The following is a 26,431-nucleotide window of genomic DNA, read 5'->3' on the forward strand; positions in this document are numbered from 1 at the left end:
GGTCCCAATCCGAGGATGAGCTGTCACCCTCTCCGGCTGGGGCTGTGCCCTGGGTGGGGACCCCCGTTAGACCCAGGCAGAGCTGGCCTCCAGGTTCCAGGGCAGCGCTGCACCTGCCTGAAAGGGGCTGCCAAAGACGCTGCCTTTCTTTTCTTTTTTTTTTTTTTTTAAGATTTTATTGTTATTGGAAAGCCGGATATACAGAGAGGAGGAGAGACAGAGAGGAAGATCTTCCATCTGATGTTTCACTCCCCAAGTGAGCCGCAACGGGCCGGTGCGCGCCGATCCGATGCCGGGACCAGGAACCTCTTCCGGGTCTCCCACGCGGGTGCAGGGTCCCAAAGCTTTGGGCCGTCCTCGAGTGCTTTCCCAGGCCACAAGCAGGGAGCTGGATGGGAAGTGGAGCTGCTGGGATAGGAACCGGCGCCCATATGGGATCCCGGGGCTTTCAAGGCGAGGACTTTAGCCGCTAGACCACGCCGCCGGGCCCAAAGACACTGCCTTTCTAAAACCTACAGCTACCTTGGAAAGTGGCATTACTTCCTCAACACAAATTTTGGTGATAAGTGACTAAAAAGTGTGCTTTGTTAGAAAGTACATTCTTCAGTCTGTTTCTTTAAATTTGTTCTTTGACTAACTGTTCTTTATTTAATCAATCTTCAATCATTACCTGAAACACTTAGCACTATGTTTTCAAAGTGAATTTTGAAACAGTAAAGTGAATGTCATGTGCTGAAAACCCAGCATGCATTTGCCCCGAGCTCTCTCTTATCCTTGAAGCGATTTTTTTAGATGTTCCTTTATTCTAAAGCCACCTGGAGACTCTGAGGGTCAAACATTTAGGTCGAAGACAGGACACTTTGGAATGGCACGTGGTCATTTCCAGGGGCTGTGATGGTGTCACATACAGCTCTGGCCCTTGTCCTGCTTTCTGGCATTCCTTGGACTCGACCGAGCCATATGTCATCTTGCATGTATCCAGGAAGCGACTGGGGGCTGGTGGCCTCTCCAGCAGCCTCAGGACAGGGCTGGGTCAGACCAGGAAGGGATGCCAGGGTGACATCTCCAGGGCACGGACAGGGACTTCAGGGCACTAGCAACTGGTGACGTCACCTGCCCAGAACCTCCGTAAAAAACCTCCAAAAAAACCTCCCAGACAGAATTCAGGAAGCACCCAGTCCACTGCTCAGGGAGCACCTAGAACCAGCTTAAGGAGCACCCAGCCCACCGCTCAGGGAACACCCAGCTCATGGTTCAGGGAGCACCCAGCCCACCGCTCAGGGAGCACCCAGCCCACAGTTCAGGGAGCACCTAGAATCAGCTTAAGGAGCACCCAGCTCATAACCCAGACAGAGCTCAGGGAACACCCAGCTCATGGCTCAGGGCTCAGGGTGCACCCAGCCTGCTGCTCAGGGAGTACCTAGAATCAGCTCAGGGAGCACCCAGCCCACCACTCAGGGAGTACCCAGCTCATGGCTCAGGGAGCACCCAGCCCACCACTCAGGGAGCACTCAGCCCACCACTCAGGGAGCACCCAGCTCATGGCTCAGGGAACACCCAGCCCACTGCGCATGTGCTCCAGCTGCTACAGTCATCTGGGGGATGAACCAGTAGAGGTATCAGTCTCCTTTCCACCGTTTCTGTTGCTCTGCCATTCCAATAAACCTTTAAGAAAACAAAACAGGGGCCAGTTCGAAGCCTAAACTGACTAATCCTCCACCTCCAACTGCTGGCATCCAATATGGGCAATAGTTTGTGTCCCGGGTGCTCAGCTTCCCATCCAGCTCCCTGCCTGTTGCCTGGGAAAGCAGCAGAGGCCAGCCCAAAGCCTTGGGACTCTGCAGCTGTGTGGCAGACCAGGAAGAAGCCCCTGGCTCCTGGCTTCAGATCAGCTCTGTTCCAGTCACTGAAGCCATTTGGATAGTGAATCAGCAGAAGGAATATCTTTCTCTCTTGGCTTCTCCTTCTCTCTGTAAATCTGACTTTCCAATAAAACTTTAAAAATAAATTTAAAAAGAGAGAAAAAGAAAGCCTGGCATTGTCCAAGTCTCGCGCAGTATGTAAGTCATCACCCACTGCCTTCCCAGGCATCTCAGCAGTGAGCTGATATTAGAGCAGCTGGAACACAACAGCCAGTGTTACAGGTAGTGGATTGACCCACTGTGCCACAACCCTGGCCTCAAAAAAAAAAAAAAAAAAAAAAGATGACAGGAAAGATAGGAAAGATAATCTTTTGCCCTAAACAATCAGTGAAAGTTGAGCTCAAGGCCGGTTTAAAAAGCAAAGGGTTCAGTAGCTGCTCTTATTACAGGAGAGTGAGGCTGCTCCAGATGGCTGATGGGTTACCATTCATGCCTGACCAAAAAGGTGATCAAGGAAACCACCGCCCTCCCCAGCCAGTGCCACCGCCCACGCGCCTCTCACTGCGGGAACCTTCAGATGCGCTGTGCAGGCTTCTGAGAGGTTCTAAACTTGGCTCCTTTGAGGTAGCTGAATCTTTGCCAAGAACCTTTAAAAACAAAAATGCCGTGGCAACAGATCTTGGGAGGATGTTCAGTCTAACTCATCACATCCTAAAGCTAAATGAGCAAAAATAAACCTGCAACATCTCACTCCTAGGAGGTGGCAAGCTGGGGGACCGCCACCACTGGGGACTCAGTCCTTGGCCTCTCAGGTGGCATCCAAACGTCACCTGAGAGGGAGTCATGAGCCAGCACAAGAACATGGCACTCATTACACTTCTACCAGTCCTGGACCCACAGGAAGCCTGACCAAAATCTCAATTTCAGAGCGAGCTCACATTTTCAATTTCAATGATGAAGTCACAAGATTTCTTCAAGCAACCCCTACCAAACCACAACCCAGAAATTCCAAGTGATGACCCAGACCTCAACCACACAGTCTGCCAGCCATCTTCCCGCGATTCCTGGCGTGACCCACTCTCCATGATGGTCAACTGCTCTGAAGCAGTTAACAAAAACAACTCAATCCTCTTTTTGCTTTTTCATGTCCTAAAATGTTAACGAAACTCAGGTTCCTCACTACATTTATTTCTATCTGAAAGGCGGAGAGCTAAAGCGAGCTCTCCCATCTCCCGGTTTCACTCAGATGCCTATGACAGCAAGGGCTGGCCAGGCAAAAACCCGGAACCCAATCCAGTTTGCCCCTGAGTGACAGGGCTCCAATCACATGGGGCATCACCAGCCCTGCCAGGTAGAAGCGACAGCTGTGTCACAACCGAGGCCTGAGAGGTTCCGTGCTGTGGTACCCGACCCTCACCTGCCAGGTGAACATGACCACTCACCCCACCCCCGCCCCACGCTGGAATACGCTGTGGTCAGTCTCTCAATTGCATGGCAAACTCTGGGTACCAATGGGGCATAGGCACCAACAACCCCCCCCCCCGGCCCTCCAGGGGCATACATCCTGCTGGAGCAATGTTTGCCTAGGAAGGCTGATCCGAACCAGGAAGGGCTGTGGGTAAGTGAAAGGTAGAAGCAGGGCAAGGTAGATTCCAAGGTTTGGGAGAGATGACATTTCAAATCGCAAGGGGAGGACAACCCCCCCCCCAAGAAAGGAAAAGTAACAGTGACAATTCCCCATGTGCTTCTGGATGGCATTTAAACAGTATCCCTGGAAGCTTCTTCCTAGGCTCTGTTCCTGCTGTCCGCTTCCGGGTGAGGTTTCCCAATCCCCATTCCAGGGAGAAGCAGGCCCCGGCAGCCACAGCCCTGCGGGCGAGTCCAGTCCTCCTGGTACTGCAGGTCACTTGACTGCTTTGCCAGTCTTTGGAGAACTGCAGCTACAAATAAGGTGAAATCTGCAAACGACCGTTCACAGTCAAAGGCAAACTTTCATTAGGAGCCTACCATTCTCTGCCATGGTTCACACAGGCTCTTTACCCTGCTCATCCAGGTCAGAAATGGCTCGAGTGGGAACGGCAAACAGGGCCCGTCGTCCCCACAGTGACCAGAGAAAGACCGCAGGCGCTAGCTGCAAGGACCGCCCTTGAAAACGAGCCCCCAGGAAGCGGCTCCACAAACCGCCCCTTTACCGGGAAAATACAATAGCAATATTTCAAAATGAAATCACCTTAGTAGCGTTTGATGCAGCCTTCAGGAAAAATCCAAGGACACCGATGAGTTCAGGCTGAAGCCAGCTTTATTTTCAAGTACTGAGATACTACACCTGTACTAAGAAAGGCTCGGAGCATCCGAGCACACGACAACACACTGTCACGTGAGCTTTCTGCCGGATCCCTACAATTAAGGCGTTCAGTCGTGCACATTTATGCTGTCTCATGATCACCAGTCAAAATCCTCACACAGGGACCAAGGGAACTGGCAAGCAGGAAAAATCCCAATTCTAACGAGATGTTCTTGGTAGGATCCCTGAATGAGCCCCCGAATCTCCAACCCACGCACGCATTTTTAAGACATGTGAGTTTTCCCCCAGCAGAACCTGGAGACCCCCACCCCACATCCTGCAGGAACACCGCAAGTTTGACAGAACTTTTTCAAAATGCAAGGCAGAGCGCCGCGACCAGACACTCGTGGCCGAGCTCTGAATGCCAGCAATCAAACCCCATACAGGAACAAAAGCCACATCGCCTCCCTGCCCTCCAACTTGAGGACACCACGCTTCCCCCTCCGCCAGCCAGGCCCAGTGGGGGCTTAAATGCGTCCAGCACGGGAGACCCTCCCAAGCCCGCTGGGCATCCATCAATCCTCCTCCTTAAAATCCTTCTTGACAGAAAAACCCGAGCAGGTTCAGGTTTGCCGTGGCAGGCACCTGGGTCAGCTCGCTCCAAGAGAGGCCGAGGCCAAGGTTTTCGGCTTCGGGATCCGCGGAGAAGCGAACCTCTGCAATGCGTAAGCTTTCCACGGGCAAGGCCAGGCAGCAGCCGAGCCCACGCAACATTTCCAAAAAAAAAAAAAAAGGTTAAACGCGTGCAGGTTCAAAACCACACAGCATCACTGATCTTTCCCCAACCCCCAAGAATCACTGCTTGCCGCCTAAACGCAAGGTGATTTCGCACTGATTTTGCACTCGCGGAGAGCAGGCGTCCGAGGGGCTCCCGGTGGCCGCAGCCCACCGAAGCCTCGCGCGCCCACCTTCGCCGCCTGAGAACCCGCGGCAGCCGGGGACGCCGGCGCGCCAGGTGGCAGCGCGGCCGCAGCCCCCGCCCCGCTCACACCTGGGGGTGCAAGGGGTGGGAGGCGGGAGAGAAGTTTCTGCCTTCGGGCATTCGGGAAACAGATGGCCATTTGAGGGACCCCTTCGGGGAGGGGCGGGGGTGTCCAGGGAGAATGCGGGGGTGCCGGCTCTTATGTAAGTCCCGCAAGCCGGGCGTGCGCCCCACCCCCGGGGGGCCCTACGGGAAGGGGGCCTGCACCCCGCGGCCCTCACGCCCAAGGCCCAGGAGCCGCGCCCGGGCTCCCTCTCTCTCAGAACCCCGGTCCCGCGCTTACCTCGCGAGGCCCAGACGCCGCCGCCGCACAGCAGCCCGGCCAGCAGCAGCCGGGCGGCCGGGGCCAGGGCGAGCGCAGGGCGGCGGCGCAGCATCGCTCGGGCTCCCGGCAGCCGCGGCCGGCGCCCGACGCGGGAGCGGCAGGGAGGCGCGCGGGGACGCCGAGCGGGGCTGTGGCGGGAGCGGCGGGCACCGGGGTGCGGGCAGGAGCCGCCGCCGCGGCCGCCGTGACGCTGGGGCCGCGCGCTCGGCCGCGGGCGCCTCCTCTGCTCGCGGCAGCGCCTCGCTGGAGGCTGCGGCGGCGACTAAGATGGCGGCGGCGCTCTCTCTCGGGTCCGGCGAGGGTACCCGGCCGGGGGCGGGGTGGCGACGGGCGGGGCGGGGAGGGGAGCGACGGCGGGCGCGCGCGCGGGCCGGCAGGGAGGGGCGGGGATGTGCGCGCGCGGGGTGGCTCCCGGCGGCGGGGAAGGGCCTGGAGGGGCCTGGGGGGGACCGCATCCCCGGCCCGGGCCGCAGACCCAGAACACCGATTCCTGCTGCCCCTGCCCACGGGCGCCCGTGGGCTCGTGACGCCAGGCGCACCGGACCTTTCTCCAGCCTGCATCCCCGGGGAGTGCAGATTCCCCCAAGGGAAGGTGCCTCTGCGGGCCAGCCAGGACAGTGAAAGGTGTGCAAGCGGCTGAGGCACCTGCTGGGTACCGCCTTGGCTTGCCACGATATGGGGGGAGGTACGTGTCCCCAGGGAATCTGCCGTGGCCTCTGAAGGTGGCTTGTGTGTCTGTTGGATCTGCTTGACTTTCACGTCATGTGACAAACTGAACAGGCCCAGGGTGTCCCCCAGGGACTGTGCAGTCCTTCCCTCTTCCTGCGACCCACCTCCCCGCAGCTGGGTACCTGGGGCAGACCCACCCTAGAGAAAAGGACTGGAGCGTCAGTGCACAGGCCCTGGATGTTGGGCAGTACTGGGGGCTTCACTCGGCAGATGGGGAAACTGAGTCGGAAAGGGCCACCTGCACAGGGGAGGAGACCAGAGAGCAGCGGCCCTTCCCCACCGAAGGTCTCCAGCTCCATGACTGTGGCTGGAAGGGCTGCCCATGGGGCTGGGGGCCAGCTTTTCCTGAGAGGCCTGCTGCAGTGGGGGCGGGGTGGGGCTGTGTGGGAGCCAGCTGGGCTGGGGCTGCAGAGGGCAGGCAGTGCATGCGGTCAGGTGAGAAGCCTGGGTCACAAGGATCTGTGTGGGAACAATTGAGGGTCTTGGGATTGATCCTGCTGGCAATTGGAAGGCAGAGAAGGGCTGGGCTGGACCCCTCAGGACAAACACCCTCTTCCCCCTACCTGGCAGAGTCTCCCCTCCCCTGACTGTCCCCTGGGTTGAGGAGAACCAGTGGCCCCAAGCTGTACCCTTCCCGAGGTCCCTGCCCACTCACCACTCCCTGCAGCCAAGGCTTTGAGGTCCACCCTCCCAGGCCTTGAGGTTCCCTGCCAGCTGGCCCCTGGGCACAGAGGTGGCCTCTGTCTTCCTGCCAGGGCAACATCTCCCAGCACATCCTCCCAAGCCTGCCTGCAGCCTCAGGGTGTGTCCTCCTTCCACAGCCTCTTCTTACCTGCTCTAACCAGACAGTGGAAGCTTTGTCAGCAGTGTCCCGTCTGTGTTCCAACAGGAAGGACCCAGAAGGCACAGTCCCCAGATGGGACTGGGCTGGACTTGTGGCTCCCACTGTGCAAAACGACCTTGGACGAGTCAGGGAACTGTCTGCAGCTCTTTCTCCACCTGCGAAATGAAATAAAAGCCTGTGCTCCAACACCCCCAAATCTGGCCAGAAGAATTCCTACAGCTGCCTCGAAACTGGGTTCCCTCACCTGTCACCAGGTGACAGGCCTTGGGAGGGCCCTAGGTTTCAACACCCACTGTCCAGAGTGGAGAGAATTAAATGATGCAATTAAGGTGCCTCCCCAGCCTGGTATACACATCCCAATGATACAAAACACAGGGTGGGACTAAGTTCCTGGCCCAGAGTGCACAGCAGGTGCTTGGCAAAGCTCAGGGATGAACTGAATGAATTGTCAGGTGAGGGCTTTCTTATGATTACCGAGCCGACACCGCAGAGGATACTGCTGGATCTGGAAGGTTCCCCAGGCACCTCTGCGATTTACAAAACATTAAATCAGAACAGCAGAATCTCCAAACCACCTCTGGGATCAGGAGGCTGGAGGGAAGATGTAATGAATTCAGTTCTGTTAAAAACACAAACAAAAGCTCTTCAGTGCCTGCAATCCCGATCCGCTCTCTGCTCACCCTCGCAGCCCCATCCCTTAAAGAAACAAAGAGACAAGAAGGGCCCGAGACAGGTGGGGCAGCACACAGATGGCTGGTGTACTGTGGGCAACCTGGAGGGCTGAGAGTGGGTACAGCTACCATGCTCAGCCGTGGCCCCGGCCGTGTTGTCACTTCTTGTGGTCTCCCTTATGATGGGTTAGTTAACCCTCAAAGTGGTCCTGGAGTGCATCAAGGGGGACAGGGCAACGGTTGGCAGAGGCGGGGCTGATCCCAGCTGAACAACTGTGTCCAGCAACAGTGTCCAGTACAAGGGGGGCAGTGGGAGTGGGGCATCACCCATGCCCATCCCTTGCCAGGAGGTGGCAGCTTTGTGAGCTGGGCAAGGGAAACTTGAACCTCCAGAGGCCAAGGGAGCACTGGAGCCAGCAGGGGGAGGACACAGGGCGGGTGTTGGAGGAGTCGTGCCTCCTGAGCTGACGGCAGCCCTGGATGAAGCTCTTGGCCACAACCGGCAGAGCCCTCCTGCATCCAGGAGCCAGCGGCAGGAGCAGCTTTCCGTGTCCGTGTCTCGCAGCTGAGACAAACATCAGATCTGCTCAAACGCATTGCTAGAAAGTAGGACTGCTGGGATTCCATCTCGTGTGTGTCTGAACCCCAAAGGGTGCGTCTCCCCAACTGTGAAAATACGCACCCTCCCACCTCAGCCACCCAGACTCCCCAGCTCTCAGCAAGCCTGCTGTACACCTCAGAAGGCTGTGCCAAGGCCAGAATCTTCAGGAAATCAGATCACAAAGTCCTGCAGCTGCCAGGACCAACCTCACAGATCCCTGCAGCCCCAACTGGTGGGAGGTGTGGCCCCACTCAACCTTCTAGTGACTGGGCAGGGTCACTTCCTTTCTGTTAGAAGGCGTAATTAGGGGCTAGCGCTGTGGCACAGCAAGCAAAGCCACTGTCTTTGATGCCAGCATCCGATGTGGGCATTGGCCTGAGCCCTGGCTGTGCTACATCCGATCCAGCTCCCTGCTAATGGCCTGGGAAAACCTGGAAAGATGACCCAAGGCCTTGGGCCCCTGCATTTACGTGGGAAACCCAGAAAAAGCTTCAACCTCCTACCTTCAGATCGGCTCAGCTCTGGCTGTTGCAGCCGTTTGGGAAGTGAACCAGCAGATTGGAGATCTCTCTGTCTCTCCTTTGCTCTGTATAAATCTGCCTTTCAAATGGAAAAAAAAATCAATAAGTCTTTAAAAAGGGGAGGTAGGTGGGTAATTAATCAGAGCCAAAGCTTGGCCTAGGAGCAAAGACCCTGGTTGGACACACCTGGGCTCAAACCCATGCGTACCAGTTTCCTTCCTCTTTCTAAAGTTTGTTTAATTGTGTCCTCCAGTTATATAAGTTGTGCCAGACTTTATCTAGAAAGCAAGATGTTCAGAAAATCCTAACTCCCTCCTCTCCTCCTCCCCTCCGAGGTCCTCCCCCCGCCCCTTGTGTCTGTCTGCCTCAACCTTCCATAGGGTCTTTGTCTAAAGGAAAGCTCATACTTGTAGACACTGTTCTCTTCCCTTTCTTTTTTTTATAGAGTTGTTTATTTTTATTGGAAAATCAGATACACAGAGAAGAGAGACAGAGAGGAAGATCTTCCATCCATTGGTTCACTCCCCAGCGGCCACAGTGGCCAGAACTGAGCCAATCCGAAGCCAGAAGCCAGGAGCTTCCTCCGGGTCTCCTACACAGGTGCAGGGTCCCAAGGCTTTGGGCCGTCCTTGACTGTTTTCCCAGACCACAGGCAGGGAGCTGGATGGGAAGCAGGGCTGCCAGAATTAGAACCAGCGCTTATAAGGGAACCTGGCATGTGCAAAATAAGGACTTTAGCTGCTAAGTTACCATGCCAGGCCCTCTCTTCCCTTTCTTAGCCACGAGGCAGCAAATCACACTTGCTGCATTCTGGAGAAGGTGCCCCAGCAGCAAGCAAACGTGGGTTCCCCGCCTTTTCTCAGCTGTGTAGTACTCCTTTGGCCCATGCTGCAGCAGCTTTAAAAAAAAAAAGATTGGGGCCCGGCGGCGTGGCCTAGCAGCTAAAGTCCTCGCCTTGAAAGCCCCGGGATCCCATATGGGCGCCGGTTCTAATCCCAGCAGCTCCACTTCCCATCCAGCTCCGTGCTTGTGGCCTGGGAAAGCATTCGAGGACGGCCCAGTGCATTAGGACACTGCACCCGCGTGGGAGACCTGGAAGAGGTTCCAGGTTCCCGGCATCGGATCGGCGCGCATTGGCCCATTGCGGCTCACCTGGGGAGTGAATCATCGGATGGAAGATCTTCCTTCTCTGTCTCTCCTCCTCTGTGTATATCTGGCTGTAATAAAATGAATAAATCTTAAAAAAAAAAGATTGATTTATTTGAAGGTCAGAGTTACACAGACAAGGAATAAGTGTGAGAGAGAGAGATTTCTGTCTGCTGACTCACTCCCAAAATGGCTGAAAATGGTAGGAACTGGGCTGACCTGAAGCCAGGATCCAGGAACTTGTAGATCTCCCATCAGCTCTGCTGCTGTCCCAGGCACCTTTGCAAGGAGCTGGATGGGAACTGAAGCAGCTGGGACTAGAATCAGTGCCCATAGGGAATACTGGCGTTGCAGGCGGTGACTTAAACTGCACTGTGACTGCCCCAGGCCCTGCTGCAGGATGTTTCCCTAAGTCCTCTGACATGTGAGAGTACTGTGGTGAGCCTTTTCTGTATGTTTGGCCATTTGTGCCACATTCTGCCTCTGTGGTCTTGGGTGAGGTCCTGGACCTCTCCAGCCTTAGCATGTCCGTCTGTTGAATGGGCACAAGGGTGGCTGTGAGGAAGGAGCACAAGTCAGTACCCACAGAGCTAAACATCCGGGTCCTCCCTTAGGTCAGCGTAGTGAGCATTTGCCTTACTGTCATTCCCTGACAGTCTCAGCCCCAAGCCTGAGCCATCCTGGCAAGGGCGGGAGCCATGCTACAGGGAGGTGGTCCCCATAGGCTCCAGGGAATCAGGTTGGGGCCTGTGAGCTGTTTCAAACTCCTTCTGGGACTTCATATGACCCACCATTTGGAAAAGGACTAAGATTTCCCACACCAGTGAGACCTTCCAGGGAAGCAAAATCTGCCCTTCCCCTGGAAGGCAGCTCACTCCCACACTCCAAAGGTGGGACAAGGACTGGTGCTTCCTTCCCGGAGGGCAAGCACAGCACGAGCCCCTCCCTGCTTCTTGTGGGCAGCCAGGGGAGGCACAGGAACCCCTCGCCTGGCATGCTGGGGTGGGTGGTGGTGGTGGCTATATTCTGCAACACAAATCACTCCCCCGTGTACCACACAGCACACGTGTCTTCCCCACGCTGGGAGGTCACACACGCCAAGCCTGAAGGGCCCGGGTATGGAGCAGAGTCAAGAGGAAAAGGCCTGGGCAGGAGCAGGCACAGCTGCCCAGCCGTACTGTTGGGGGTTGGGGGGAAGGCAGCCGTCTCTGTGGCAGCGATCTTGGCATCAGGACGCCTAGCTCCCACCAGGAGCTCCACCAGATTTCCCGCACTGGTTCATCAGACAAGAGAGGAACGTCTTACTCACGTGGTTCTGATGCAGGCGGACCTAGTTCCGGTTCCGGGCTGAGAAAAGCAGACCAGCCTAGTGACTGTGTGCCTCCGTCTCCTCGCCTGGAAAACAGGCACATCATCACGATGACGGCCTCAGCTGGCTGTGCGGGGACCCAGGAGGGCTCAGGTCGGCACGCGCAGGGGCTGCCCTGGCGTGCAGGAGGGTGAGGGGGCTTTACCAGAGGGCTCAAGTGGGCTTCATGCACCCTGCTTTGCCAAAGGGCATCTGTCTGGGGCCTCCCAGGTGCCACCCAGGAAGAGATCTTGATTCACCCCACGGAGCTGTGGGAAGCAGGAGGCTGGAGGAGTATTGAACCAGTCATTAAGACCAGGCCTGACACCTGCAGCCCACATCGGAGTGCCTGGGTCAAGTCCTGCCAGCACTTCTGATCCAGTTTCCTGTGCACCCGGGGGAGCTGCAGGTGACGGCGCAAGTACCAGAGTCTCTGTCACCCACGTGGGAGAACAGGATGACGGAGCTCCTCGCTCCTGGCTTCAGCTGGCCCAGCCTTGGTCAGTGCAGCCGTTGGGGAATCATTAGATGGAAGATTTCTCTCTCTCTCTCTTGCTCATCATTCTGCCTTTCAAACAAACACAACTTAGCAAACTGTCAAAAGACCACCAGCTTGGAATAGCCAAGCTGGGTCTCGGAAGAGACTTCTTTGGTATTTGTTTTTTGGTTTTTTGCACTTACTCTTCCCTCTGCCTTGATGCTCCCTAAGCTAGCAAACTCCTTAGGAATCTGCGCGTCAGCCTGGACAGCTTCAGGCTCCCCCAGATTGCTAAGGGAGCCCTCTTTGTGCTCCTCTCACATCCACGGGGCAGGGACTCATCAGCCCCCAGCCAGGAGGAAGCCAGGAGTGCAGTGGCCATGCAGCGTGCTGCGGCCATGCAGCGTGCTGTGGGCCAGCCCCACGTGGCGTGATCCGCATGCACTGGCTGCCCTCCTGCTGGCAGCAGGCTCATGCCCTGACCACCGCTATTCTCCCCCTTCTCCAGGGGAGGGACAGGGGCTCAGGGAGGTTCAGTGATTTGCCCAGAGTCCACTCATCCACGTGGCGACACCAGGATTCAAACCTGAACTTGTCCGGCCGTCAGACAGAGGCATTGGCACCCCACCTCGGTGCTCTGATGGAGAGAGTTGCGGCAAAGCCAAGAGAGGTGCCAAGGCAGGTGTCGTCCTGGCTCACCTCCCCACACCCATGACTCCAGCTCCAAATGGTAAGGTCAAGATGGGCTGGACACTGCAGGCAGGGAGGGACGGTGTACTGACCATCCCTGGCCAGACCCTGCCCTCACACAGGGGCACCCACAGAGACTCCCAGACTGCAGTGTTGCCACGGCCACTGCCACTGCCCACCTGCTAGGGACCACGCATGCCTCAGCCCTGAGAGCTCCCTGGGTGGTCAAGAAGTAGCAGTTGTTATTCTGGTTGGGACTAGGGGGTGCTGGTCCACCCCTGTTCCATTCCTGGCTTGTCATCCCTCCATATCCTCCTCACCCCCACTGCCACCACAGCCCTACCCAGGCCCCAGGCTTTTGAAGTCTGAATCAGGCTCCCGACCTCAAGGTAAGCCCCGGTTCCTATTGAACCCCGGGGGTGGGGGCTAATCAGGGAAAGGGACCAGGTGTGCCTGGGGAGGAGAGGGAGGGCAGCCTCCGCTCATGCTCCTTTGTGTGGCCTGCAGCCAGGGACTCCCAGGGGCCTCCGGTTTCCAGTTCCCCTCAGGTCTCCTGGGGGCAGCTGGCAGGGAAGACGCTGCCTCCTCTGCCCCACAGGCCTCACTGAAGTGGCAGTGCGGGGACTTTGATCATCCAAGGGCATCGATCTAGGGCTGCACACAGAAAGGGAGAGCCCCGCCCCCACCCTGGGCCTGCACTGAGAGCTCCCCCTCCAGCCAGGGAGGGGATCCAGAGGGGCCTGGGCAAGATGGAGAGGCCCCTCTTCCTCTGCCCACTTGCCAGAAGGGAAGGTGTGGGGGCTGCTGAAGAGTTCTTGAATCCCACTCCCCTCTTTGCCTTCCTCCCCTTGCCCCAGCAGCACTGGCACAGCTGGGAGCTGGGATGGCTAGGAAATTAAGAGCCTGAGCTGCAGGCACTGGGCTCTGCTTGTCCTGGGTCTGTTGCAGCAAGGCCAGGGCTCCAGAAAAAGGCAGAGGGGAGCCCCTGGGGAAGGAGGGAGGGGAGGCCTAGGGATCCAGGGTGGGGGGCTCTCCTGGCCACAGCGCAGGGCAAGGAGGCTGCCTGCTTGAGATTAGAGCTCATGTCAGTCCCAGGCCCGAGCAGGGAACCCTCTCGCTGAAGGAGAGGAAAGGCAAGGCAGTGTCCAGACAGCCTGGCCCAGGGCTACAGAGCACACAGCAGGCTGGTCTGCATTGGAGATGGGCAGGGAACAGGGCCAGGGAGGTGCAGGTGTATGGGGGTGAAGAGGGGGAACCGTGCCCTCAGCCCCAGCCAACTGCTGCAGACTTCACTGCCACTCCAAGGACAGAGAAAGGGAGGTGGCACGTAGTACCCAATCCACAGCTGCCCCAGGTGGGAGTCATGTCACACGGCAGAGAGCCAGTCTGCAAACCCTGAGCATGGGCACGTCCATCTGCCGGCATCTCGTCGGGGCCCCAGCCAGACTGCCACAGTGCCAGGACCCTCACTCCTTCTGCTGGCTGGAAGCCAAGAGGCCCTTCTGTGTGGGGCTGAATCTGGAGGTCCCCCAGCACCCCTATCCCCAGGCTCCCCCATGACACTACCCTAAGCAGGCTGAAGGGGAGGACCAATGCGGTGTGTTCCTTTTGCTAATTTGCAAAGGCGTGGGGGAGGGGTCTGTCTTCAGCTTGGTGCGCTGAGTGCAATGGCTGTTTGTCCCCAGGGTGCAGGTCTGGGACGATAGCAGTTAACACAATGATACGCTCTCTTTCTTAATCAGTAGCTGCAAGTCTAGTGGTTTGGGCCAAGGATGAAGGGGGGTGCCCCTGTTCTCACCTAAATTGGGTACCCACAATATTCATGTGTTGAAATCCTGAATCCCAGTGCCTCAGAGTGTGGCTTTATTTGGAGTCAGAGGTCATCTGGCTACACTGAAGCCATCAAGAGGCCTCAAGCCAGGTGACACGGATTCAGACGCAGGAATGGGAAACCTTAGGAAGCTGCACGGGCCAAGGAGAGGGGTCTGGGATACTCCCACCTCACTACCTGAGAGACCTCGCCCGGGAGATACCTCTATCCCACACTTGCCACCTCTAGCGCTGCAGGACCATACACTCCTATTGCTTGAGGCCCAGTCTCATGGCAGCCACACCAGACAAGGGGGTCACTTCTGTCTCCAGTAGGGCCCACCAGGGGGACGTGCAAGCCTGGGTGAAGGGCTGCTTGTGTGGAAGCTGCCGGAAGGATCTGCTGCTGCCTTAGCCTCTCCCTCCCCAGCTGCAGTGCCCAGGCTCCTCAGACCATCAACACCGCCTCTATTCCAAGTCTCCGTCTGCTCTGCACTCTTCTCTAATTAGTCACCTGGGTGCGTCCCTTCCTTTCCGTCATCCTCCTAACGCTAATGCCAGAGGGCTGGCTGCTCCCCTTGTACAGTAAACACAGGGCATGTCGTTTGCAGATTAAACCTATTAGGATTTCAAGCTCTGGAGAGCTTCTAAGATCAGGGGCCAGTGCTGTGGCGTGGCACAGCATCCCTCGTGGGCGCTGATTCGAGTTCCAGCCAATCCACTTTCCACCCAGCTCCTTGCTCATGTGCCTAGGAAAGCAGTGGAGGATGGCTCAAGTCCTTGGGCCCCTGCACCCCGGGAGACCTCCTGGCTCTTGGTTTCAGCCTGGACCAGTTCTGGCTTTGCAACCACTTGTGAAGTGAAGAAGCAAATAGAACATCCCTTAATCTCTTTGTCTTTTCTCTCTCTCTCTCTCTCTGTCACTCTTTCAAATGAATAAATCTTTTCTTCAAAAATTAAAAGAAAAGTACAGATCTGTTCTCATTTTACAGTGATAATAGCCCTGGGGGGGTTATAGCCTATTACACAGAGAGGGAACATGAGGCATGGAGAAGTTGTGCAACTGAATTCGGACTTGGACCTCAGCTCTTGGTGCTTTCTCTCTCCAGCAGCAGTTCTTGGTGGCACTTCCATTAAATAGTAAAACCAAACAAAATCAAAAAAACTAAAACAACAATTCTGTGACCCGAGAAGGGAAGAGCTGAACGCAATGAGCGTCTTTATTGTAAGTTGCCTTAAAAGCTTCAATATACTGTGACACTTGCTAAACGGAGTATAACATGCCCCAGCTCATCTGCCACTCTAGGCAGGGTCACATGTCACCACAGGGCCACCCCTGAACGACAAAACAAGGTCTATACTGGGACAGGCATCTGGTTCAGACCTTAAGATCCTGCCTGGGGACCCAGTGCATAGCCTAGAGGCGAAAGTCCTGGCCTTATATGAGCCAGGATCCCATATGGGTTCATGCCCCAGCTGCTCTACTTCCCATCTAGCTCTCTGCTTGTGGCTTAAGAAAGCAATCAAGGACGATCCAAGGCCTTGGGACTTTGCACCCATGTGAGAGACCTAGAAGAAGCTCCTGGCTCCTGGCTTCGGATTGGCTCAGCTCCAGCCGTTGTGATCACTTCGGAAGTAAACCAGCAGATGAAGGACCTCTGTCTCTCCTTCTCTCCGTAGTAAATAAATCTAAAAGAAACCTGTGTTAAATCTCTTTTAAAAATACCCTGCTTGGGACCACGTGTGTGGTGTAAGCTGCCTTTGCCTCTGAGGAACCAAGGCAGGTAGCAGACAAAATGAGAGAAGGATGAGAGGAGATAAAGAGGCTAGTGGGAGCCAGGCCCTTGGCCTTGGGCTGCAGGCAGGGAGTGGAGGCTGAGCCCTCAGAGACCAGGTCAAGCTTGTTTGGAAAGCCAGGAAAGATGTCCCTTGGACCTGCCATGTGTCAGGAGTATCTCCTGCGAAGGTGGGCTCAGGGGTTGGGGAGCCCGGTCCAGGCCTTCCTCCCTCGAGCAGTGGCGGGGGCTCTGCCAGGCAGGGACATCACAGAGTAACTTGGACAACTCCCTCCATGGGACCCACCAGCTCTGCCCTCTCGTGACTGGCCAGAGGGTGAGGGCCTTTGTTAATGAAACGGAGCCAGTGACATGCAAGCCTGTCATTTGCCAGGAAAGTGGGGAGCTGGGCATGCTTGGGGTACAGCACTGAGGGCGCCCACGTTCTCCTGGAGTCATCCAAAGTGTGGCAGGCAACTGGGTGGCAGACACCAGCCGCAGCTCTGGCCCAGTGTTCTCTGCATGTCTGTGCCCTGCCAACCTGCCCACGGACCTTTGGGATCCCAAGCTCCTACACCCTCTGCCCTGCACATACAAGCAGCAGGTCACCCTGCCAGCACCTTGGAGAAAGGGCATGGTGGAGCAATTTCTTGCCTCTCCTCCTCTGGAGTGGTGGGAGTTTCTCCAGCACACACAGTGGCGGCGCAGATGGGGGCCCCTCCCCCACCCCTGTCAGCAGCAGCAGCAAGGACCCCATCAGGGCTAGGGAGGGTGACAATACCCAGGCTAGTCCTTGGGCATCTACCAGTATCCAGCCCAAACTCCTGTCTATCCCAACACATCAGCCCTCAAGCATTTCTGGCTTCTTTCTTTCTTTCTTTAATTGGAAAGGCAGATCATATTTACAGAGGGTAGAGACAAAGAGTCTCCATCAGCTGGTTTACTCCCCAAATGGCCACAATGGCCGGAGCTGAGCCAGTCCAAGCCCAGGAGCCAGGAGCTTCTTCCGGGTCTCCCATGGGGGTGCAGGGTTCCAACAACCTGAACTATTGTCTGCCACAAGCAGGGAGCTGAACGGGCAGTGCAATCGTCAGGACATGAACCAGCACACATATGGGATCCCGGCGCTTGCAAGGTGAGAACTTAGCCACTGAGCCATCATGCCGGGCCCTATTTCTGGCTTCTGAAGCAGCTTCCCAGGAAGTTTTAGCTCCCCTCTTTCAGCCTGGATGCCAGGGAGAGGCCAGGGCCACCCAAGTGTCTGCCATCCCCTGCCCTAGTCTGGCAGCCCCTGTGAGCCGGATGGCCAGGCTGGGAGGATGGCCTCGTGGGTAGCGACACATGCCCCAGGGCCTCCCTGACTGCCTAGGCTCCCTGAGAGTAAGTCTGGGTCTACTGGCCCAGTCTGGCTTCCGCAGAGACAAGGCTGTTCCCCTCTGCAGGACCCAGTGAGGCTGCTGCCTGCTTCCAGTGCATCCCGGCCACTGCAGACAAAGGGCTGGGCGCTCCACCTCTGCCTCCCAGGCCAGCAGGCAGCAGGCCCTACTCAGCAGTTCCTGACAGGCCCAGGGCCTGGCAGGGCCCCAGCTGGCACAGCCGAGGCTGGAGGAGTCCTGGATGCCAGCCAGGTAGTACTGCGGTCACCTCTGAAGCCAACTGCGGGAACCAAGGGAGCTTCGAAGGAAGGTTCTGGACAGAACCCCCACCTTCACCCCAAGGGCACAGGCCAGGCAGCCCCTCACAGGGTCTCATCCCTCTGCAGCAGCTCTCTAGGTGAGGGTGGGGAGGCTCGATCAGAGCAAGGTACGCCTGGGCCAAGCCCTAAGGACTGGCTCCCAAGGGTGGAGAGGGGAGCGGGGCAAGACAGCCAGCCCCCCTCTGCAGGGCCACCCCAGGCAGACTTGGGACTGGGGGTTGAGCCCTTAGGCCTCCAAGGGAGCTGCTGTTTGGGACCACATAAGTGGGTGGGCCTGACCCCTTACCCTTCCCTTGTCCACCAGTCCAGCTCCTTCCACAAGCCCAGTCTCCCTGGCTCCTCCCCCACTCAGGACACATGGGGATGTGCGGCTTGCGGTAAACAAAGGGCTATTTTTACCACCTCATTATTTCCTCTCTCAGCTTCCTACCTCTGCAGCCAAGGTACAACCCAGAGCTCCTCCCTGTGCACCACAGACCTCCCCGCTCCATGGGCTCTGCCCGGCCCCCAGTCCCTTCCTCAGGGGTCACCTGGGTGCAGGAGTTTCCCCAGGGGTATCATAGTCAGTGTCTCCTAGGCGCAGCACCATCCACCCACCCCCAGCCCAGCTCCTGTGTGCAGAGCCGGAGCTCTTGGAAATGCTCCCCAAGCTTGCACACCAGCATGCCCACGCCACCCTTGGTGTCCCACTGTCAGAGCTCACACATTGCATCCACATGACTGCCAGTGCTGCGGGCACCACAGTTGCCCCCGTGTTCCAAATTAGGAAGCTAGGGCAGGGGAACACTGTGTGATTAGCCCACGATGCTGAGAACCAGTAGAAGCTGGATTCGAACCCTGAGGTGCAGTGTGGGAGCCCAGACCCTGCTTCCTTGGGCCTCCCCCTTGCTGACAGCCTCTACTCCCAAGGCTTAGCCTCCCCAGCCAGGGAAGGGGGCATCAGGGTCCCGGGCACTGGGGGCGAGGGCAGTAGGAGAAGGGACAGGCAAAGTGGGAGGCTGGACCCTCGGCAGTTTCCCCTTCTTCCTGCTCTTGGTTTTCGCTCTGAGGCTGAGTCCAGCCTGGGGGTGGGAAGGAGCCTCTGGCAGAAATAGGTTTTTTTTTTTTTAACCACTTGATCATGATTGAGGGTTTAATTTTATCCCCTTCCCTCCCTGGCTGAGACTCCATCTGGAGTTGAAGCACACGGCAAGCAGAGCAGAAGGGTCCCTGGGAGGGAGGACGCCCACCCTGCCCAGGTCCCGCCCGGCTGTTCTGTGACAACAAAACTCACTGGGCACCGAGCTCTGTGCCACAGGTGTGGGGAAGGCTGAGGGACTCTGTTCCAGTTAATGGCCTCCCCACCCCACCCCTCAAAGCTCCTTAGCAGAAGAGAGGCTCAGGCAGGGGGCGGGGAGCGGGAGGCAGCTGGCCTGGCTTCTACCAAGGGATCATCTCGGCTCTTTCATCTCCATCAAAAGCGCCTAATAAGCACCTAATTGGACCTGGGGCTGTGCCGCTCCCCAAGGCAGGAGCTGCAGACCAGCTCTTCCTGCAAGTGATGTAGTAGGAGCTGAGAGCCAGCGTGGAGGTGCAGGGACACCCACTGTGGTGACAATGACCATCTGTCCTGGCCACCCACTGTGCACAGGGCACTAAGCTAAGCTTGTCACAAGCATGACTTCATAATAGCCTCACAGGACACATTTTTTCCCCACATTTTTTACATTACCCATACATTAGCTTACCTGCCCATGTCACGGGCGGCTGAGAGGCAGACCTACGCTCTAGCCCTGGAGTTCTCACAATAGAGCATGAAGTTGCCCAGCCCCCAGCCACGGGGACAGGAAGATTTATACCACAGCAGCAAACGGCAGAAACCTGGGAGATTGCCAAATGCAAGAATTTCTAGAAAAATCGTTTAGCCTGCAGGGGTGCAGCTGGGTCTAACGGTGTGAAGAGTGAGGCGGCCCAAGACAGGAAAGGCCAGGGAGTCTAGTCGCTCCAGATGTTGTCGACAAAATGGCAGCCAGGCGACTCTGCCATTCACACTGGGATGTGTAAGTGCAGGTGCATGTCTGAAGAGATGCCTGCACCCAATGCTCCAATCCACCAGCAGGGGAGGCCTCAAGTACTCAGGTCCTCCTCTCTCCGACCTGCAGGGGGGCCCAGACTGAATTCCTGGGTCCCACCTTTGGCAGAACCAGCCCAACTACTGAGAACATTTTGGGAGTGAACCATCTCTGTCCAATACATATACTTTGGGAGGGGGTGGCCAGACTTCTACACAGGGGCCCGCACCATGGTATTTAGATGAAGCCTCTGCCTGCAGCACCAACATCCCATAGGAGTGCCAGTTTGCGTCCCAGCTGTTCCACTTCTGATCCAACCCCCTGCTTGTGGCTTGGGAAAGCAGCAAAGTCCTTGTGTCCTTGCATTATATGGGAGACCCAGAAGAAGCTCCAGGTTCCTGGCTTCCAGGGGCCCAGCGTCAACTGATGCAGCAATCCAGGGAGTGAAGCAGAAGGTGGAAGATCTGTCTTTCCTTCTCTCTGTAACTATCTTTCAAGTAAAAAATTATAAAGACTGGGCCATGGGGGACAGTGATTGTCTCAGTTTCTTGTTGCTACAGCAAAATAACACCTGGTAATTCATCAAGGACACAGGTGCTTTGGCTCCTGGTTCTGCGGCCCAGGAGGCGCCTGCCCAGCAGCAGCAGCTGCTCAACACCCAGTGAGGGCCCTCCTGCTGTGTCACTGCACTCTGGAGGGAGCTGTGTGTGCAGACCTAGGTCAGACCCCCCTCTCCCCGCCTCTCAGGCTGTGGTAAGGGCCACCCTTGGGCCTGGTCCAGCCCCGATCACCTCCCAGACGTCCTATCTCCAAATACCATGAATGCATGAACAAATGTGGTGCTTGAGTCTCAAGCCCAGGAGGTTTGGGCAGACACAAAACACAGCAACCTGTACAGATGCTGATGGGAATTTCCTCTACTGGAAACAGCAAGTTGAGGGCCAAGGTGGAGAAACTATGGGGCTGTACAGCTGGGGTGGGTGCTCACGCGTGGTCACCCGAGGCCCACACTCTTCTTCCTGAGGTACTCCAGCAAGGGGAGGTGTGCAGAGTGTGGCTGGCTTCTAAGTCAGGGGCTTTCCTGATGTCCCCACTGGGCAGGGCAGGGCAGGTGCCCCTGGACTCCTCCATGACAGGGCAGTTCAAGGTGAAGGACAGAAGCAGGGGCAGGATTCTAGCTGGTGCCTGGGCACTCATTTCACTACTCTATGTCTTTCAGAGAAGCCTTCAATGGGGATCCCCTGCCTCGAGCCCCCAAACTCCTAAACCACCCAGCTGTCTTGCAGGAGCGCAGATGCTTGGACTGGACAGCATGGAGAGACATGAACGCTTGCTAATGTGATCTTAGGCTGGCCTGGCTCCAGGTTATCTCAAGAGAGCAGGGCAGGTGCCATGGCAATCCAGAGGGGAAAGCACAGGAGGGGCAGCTGGGTGGTACTAGAGTCCCATGGGGCCCACATAGCTTCCTGGCTCCGGAAGTTGACTCCTGTCTCCACCCTTGGACCAGGTACCACGGAGGGAATCGTTTTTCGCTGGGACAAAGGACCCTGTTCAAAGGCTGAGATAGCCCGGATTCTCACAGTTGCTATTCACCTGGGTGGAAAACAGAGCGCTTCATTCTTTCTCTACTGTCCCTCCACCCCCTGATGCCTGGGAGACACCAACAACAGACAGGGTACTGTCCCATCCCAGGCCTCCCCCAGGCTCAGCCTGGTCCCCAGCTGTCTCCAAGCTCAACAGTCCTGCCCTTTAGGGTCACCAACACTGGGTGCACCTGCACCCTGAAGGTTGTCCGCTGTGTGGGCTGAGGGGTCCTCAAAGTGCCTACAGTCTTCGTTTCCCCCCACTGAAGCCGGTTCCTTTTACCTCGGCTGGGTTGATGTTACAGACCTGACAGGTCAGGTGACTCCCAGGCTAGGGTTCCCAGCTTTCTGCACAGGGCAAGGGAGGGGGGCGGGAAGGACTGAGCCCTCAACTGATGCAGCTTAGAAGAGATTAACTCAAGGTTGGCGACATCACTGGGAACGCAGCCCTGCCCTGCTCGGGTCCTTCCTTAACCATGTGTCCTCACATCGCTTTTGGCCAATGCAGCCGCCTTTGCTTTTCCCTCAGTGACTGCAGACTCCTCTGCCTGCACAAGGAAGTACAGAGGAAGACAGATCAGCTCCATTCGGGGATGAACCAAACTGACCTGGAGACAGAATGGGCTAACGTGTGAGGGAGTAAGTCCTTGGGGAGGGGCCCAGGGCGCCGGGACCACCGACAACCCAGAGGGGTGTCCACAGTGCTGCTCAGGAACCCCACAGCACACAGGGCCCAGGGCAGTTCTGCAAAAGTTAACAGACAGCGAGTCGTGAGGGAAAAATGACCCACAATGGACTGTGATGTGTGGGAAGGACAGTTTCTAGAAACTGCTTCCAAAGCAAAAAGCTCTGCAGCTCCCAGAACTCGCAGCACAAAGCCGGACACCACTCACTCCTCTGCAGCAGACAGGAAGGCAGCTTTGAGGCACAGGCTTGCTATGGTCAGTGCCACCACGGGAGAGCAGAGCTCAGCACCTGCTCACCGGCCCAGCGGAGCAGCACTAGGTTACAGAGGGGATCCACTTGGCTAAGCAGCTGCTCACTGGGGACACAGGCCCTGACGCTGCAGGTGCTGTTGTCCCTTCAGGCCGTGCCTACTGGGGAGGGCAGCCCAGTGGCAGCAAAGCCCAGAGGATGGGGGATGCAGCCAGGGCCTGACACAGAGGGAGATGCCAGCTCAGTGCACACCCAAACTATAAAAAATCTTTTACTGTGAACTCTTCTCCACCAAACAGATTTCGGTCTGAAATCTGAAGTCACAGTGACACCCAGGCCCTCTCTCAGATGAGCAGACAGGCCAGTGCTAGAAAAGCAAGGCCCATGACAGTGACCAGGACAGGCGGGGGCAGAGAACACACTGCCCAGAGGGCTCGGGTCCCTTCTAAGAATGCCAGGTGGAGAGTGAGCCGCCAGCAACCCGATCCTAGAGTTTATGACCCCAGGAGGAGGAACAGAAGGCACCTACCTTTCCCCGGGCCTTAGCATACGCACGTGTGTGTGCACACATGTGGCACCATGTGCACACACGTGACAGCACATCTCATGCAATGCCCCCGACAGAGAGGCTGGCCGCACCCCCTCTAGGGTCCACTGTGATGCCACTCTCTCCGCTCCTCATCCCCTGGGAATGGGTGGCCCTGAGGGACTAACTGCCAGAGGGCCAGGGCTCCAGAGCCCTGCCTGTAACACGACTGCCGACTCACAAGCACAGGGGAACACTCTCCGTGGGCGAGGCTGGTCAGGGTGTCAGCCTGTGGCACACTGGCATCTATTCTCACACACTCCACCACGTCCAGGAGCCGCAGAGGCCCTCAGCCCCAAGCCACGAGCCTGGGCACAAGGCCTGGCTCTCAGTGTCCCCTTAGCTCTGGCTATCCAGAGTCAGAATGGGGTCCCCATCTTTCTCCAGCCTCCCTGGCCCCATGGGCAATGGATGGAAGGGTAAGGGAGGCCCATAACTTCCAGGAGAGGTCACCCAGGGAAGGCCCCAGCAGCTGCCTCGGTGGACACTTCATAGAGAATGACACTTCCTGTCCCAACTGACACAGGAGGGGCCGACCAGCCCAGGGTGGGTACTGGGGGAGCCTGGCTGGGTAGGTCAGAGCTTTTTTTTTTTTTAAGATTTGTTTTTATTGAAAAGGCAGAGAAGAAGAGACAAAAAAGATGCTCCATCCACTAGTTAACTCCCTAAATAGCTACAACAGCCAAAGCTGAGCCACTCTGAAGTCAGGAGCCAGGAGCTTCCTCCAGTCTCCCACATGGGTACAGCATCCACAGCCTGAGACATCCTATTGCTTTCCCAGACCCTAAGCAGGGAGCTGGAGCACCCAGGACACAAACTGGCATCCACGTAGATGCTTGCAGACAGAGGATTAGCCAGATGAGCTATCGCGCCAGCCCCTGAGGTTGGTGTTTGAAAGCCCAGATCTGCTGGGCCTTGGGAGCCAAGCTGGGGCTCTTATGTAGGTGTGGTGCTCCAAAGGAGAGACCCTTACAAGGTGACCAGGTGACCTCCAGAGCAAGTGTGGTTTTAGCCAGAACTATCAGCAAGTGGGACAAGTAGGGGCAGGCAGGAGGAGGGAGCAGCCCAGCCTGCTCCTTGGTTGAGGGCAGTGTCTGGGGACCCAGCTCCCATGGAGGCTCGTGGCAGCAATGGACATGAAGCCAGCCCCACAGCCAGCTCGATGCTCTGTGCAGCTCGTTCATGGTAACATGGAGCTCCTGGCTGTGGACCCTGACTGGGGTGCGTGGGGTCCCCTTGCTGGTGGAGGCAGGTGTGGTCACCAAAGCGTTCTCCAGGTGGACCCCCAGATCCCGGACAAGTGGCAGAGTGGGGGTGAATCCATGGCTATGGGAATCCTGCGTGAGCCGCTCAGACACAAACCCGACACGTGAAGGCAGCAGCAGCAAGCTCTTCGTGTAATAAATATTGCAAAACATACTTGGTTCTTTTTTTTTTCAAGTCAAATGTAACAACCAATGTCCCAGACCCTGTTTTCTGCATTTGACATAGAGAAGCTGTTGATATCAGCAGAACACCTGCAGCTGACGAAAGAAAACAAAAAGTTCCCACTAACCAACCAATCCTTTTCCTGTTTAAGCAGCCAATCAGATCTCTTCACATTCCTAAAAAAATGACTGAGACAAAGCACCAGAGCTCGGAGAGCTTCCCGGGAAGCTAGACCCCGAGGCGCAAAAAAAAGTCAGAAATGAAAATAAAAGGTTTCCATTGGTCAAGATTTAAAAATGAAAAGGTTTCTTCCTGCAGCCAATCACAAGTCCTCAGCCAGTCATAAGCGCACCACGAGTGTCTCCCCCAGTGGCAGCCCCGCTGAGCTGAGTGGCCATGGGGCGGGCAGGGGGCGGGCAGGGGGACGGGAAGGGTGGTCTCCTGTCACTCGGCTGGCCGAGGAGCTGCACCGATCTTGCCCCTTGACAGCTTCCAGGGTGCTCCAAGGGGTTTGCAGCTACTGCCTCCGGTCTTCCGTCTCCGACCTGGAAAACGCCATCACCACATCCTCTGCACCTGCAGACCAGGGACAAGAATCGCTGATGGGGTCTCACGGCCAGGAAGCTGCGGGCCCCCAGGCGGAGCACCAGCCCCCCAGTGTGCTTGCCGAGCACGGCACACTGCCAAGAATCGCTGATGGGGTCTCACGGCCAGGAAGCTGCGGCCCCCAGGCGGAGCACCAGCCCACCAGTGTGCTTGCTGAGCACAGCACACTGCCAAGAACGCCCGCCTTCTCCAGTCTGCCTGCTGCCTGCCCAGCACTTGGGTAGGGATAGGGTAGTGGGTGAGGGAAGGGCTGCTGCACAGAGGTTGGCTCAAGACCATATGGCTCATATGGGCACAAAGACTTGGGGTCCTGGGTGGGCTCTGCTCTGCTCACATCCAATGTTCCAAGGTCACCAAGATCCCAAAGGGCTGGGGGGGTCTCCCTCCTCCTTTCCAAGACTCAAATGCTGACCCTTTTGGGGGCATCTTGCTCTTTCTTTTTTAAATGACTGCTTGTTTATTATTGATTCATTGTCTTCCACTTGAAAGAGAGAAAGATCTTCCATTCACTGGTTCACTCCCCAGGTGTGCACAGCAGCCAGGGCTGGGCTGAAGCCAGGAGCCCAGAACGCAATCCAGGTCTCCCACCAGGGTGGCAGGGCCCTTGGGTGGGCTTCTGCTGCCTCTCAGAATGCCTCAGCAGGAAGTTGGACTGCAGGGGGAGGTGCCTGGCTCCACGTGCACCCCCCCAACCCACTGTGCCCTCACTCTGACCTCAATGGCTGTTCCTCTCGGCTGGAACCCCGCATCTGGGCTGAGGAGCCTGGCCAGGCCCATCCAGCCCGCTATCGGCCTAGCTCAACGCAGGCAGACAGTGCACACAGCGCATGTCACAGACTCCCTTCATCCTGACGGTGCAGTTGTGGGCCATGGGTCAGGCTCCACAGTTACCCTTCCTTCTGTTTTCCACACAACATGCTGGCTGGACAGGGAGCCACACAGGGCTGCAGGGAGAGCGAGCAGCCTGGCTTCCTGCAGGTCCCCTGTCCTCTTGTCTCTGACTCCCGTTGTTGTCTCTCCCTTTTTTAAAGCACAGCTGTCTTGTGCCTAGACAGTACAGTGGTGTGTGGCCTTGCTGGCATATTTTTCAGCTGTGCCACTGCAGGAAAGCTTCTGGGGCAGGTGGGAAGGACAGACAGGAAGGGCCCCGGCGGCTGGCTGTGGGAGTGTCCGTCCTCCACATCACTGGCAATGCTCACTGCCCTGCCACACAGAGGAGATGGGCACACAGATGGGAGTGCCCAACCATGAGGCTGCAGGCACGGACAGGCTCCTCACCCAGCACAACCCTGATTCCTATAAGGGGGATCAGGAAGTTTCGGAAGGGAACCCCCATTGTCAGGAAACATTACCAATCCCATCCAGCTCCGCAGGAACACCTTGCTCTTGCCTCAATCCTGGGGCGCGCAGAATCACTACA

General features: G+C 57.0%; 2 protein-coding genes across 8 annotated transcripts in view; both read right to left on the reverse strand.

Annotated features, from left to right (window-relative positions):
- The window catches only part of CLSTN1 (calsyntenin 1), a 50,528-nt gene extending 44,729 nt beyond the window's left edge, over positions 1-5,799 (reverse strand). For all 3 annotated transcript variants that reach the window (XM_058674848.1, XM_058674850.1, XM_058674845.1), the window contains exon 1: positions 5,472-5,799. In XM_058674848.1, coding sequence (XP_058530831.1) covers positions 5,472-5,565 — 94 coding nt within the window. In that variant the 5' untranslated portion in view covers positions 5,566-5,799. The remainder of the gene's footprint in view (positions 1-5,471) is intronic.
- The window catches only part of CTNNBIP1 (catenin beta interacting protein 1), a 94,328-nt gene that overhangs the window by 22,280 nt on the left and 45,617 nt on the right, over positions 1-26,431 (reverse strand). For 4 of the 5 annotated variants that reach the window (XM_058674871.1, XM_058674888.1, XM_058674898.1 and 1 more), the window contains exon 5: positions 24,674-24,981. In XM_058674871.1, coding sequence (XP_058530854.1) covers positions 24,923-24,981 — 59 coding nt within the window. In that variant the 3' untranslated portion in view covers positions 24,674-24,922. Of the gene's footprint in view, positions 1-11,334; positions 11,421-24,673; positions 24,982-26,431 lie in introns of those variants that run through there. The other variant, XR_009246835.1, reaches the window with a different exon arrangement.

This window comes from Ochotona princeps, chromosome 2, assembly GCF_030435755.1.
Source record: "Ochotona princeps isolate mOchPri1 chromosome 2, mOchPri1.hap1, whole genome shotgun sequence".
NCBI lineage: Eukaryota > Metazoa > Chordata > Mammalia > Lagomorpha > Ochotonidae > Ochotona > Ochotona princeps.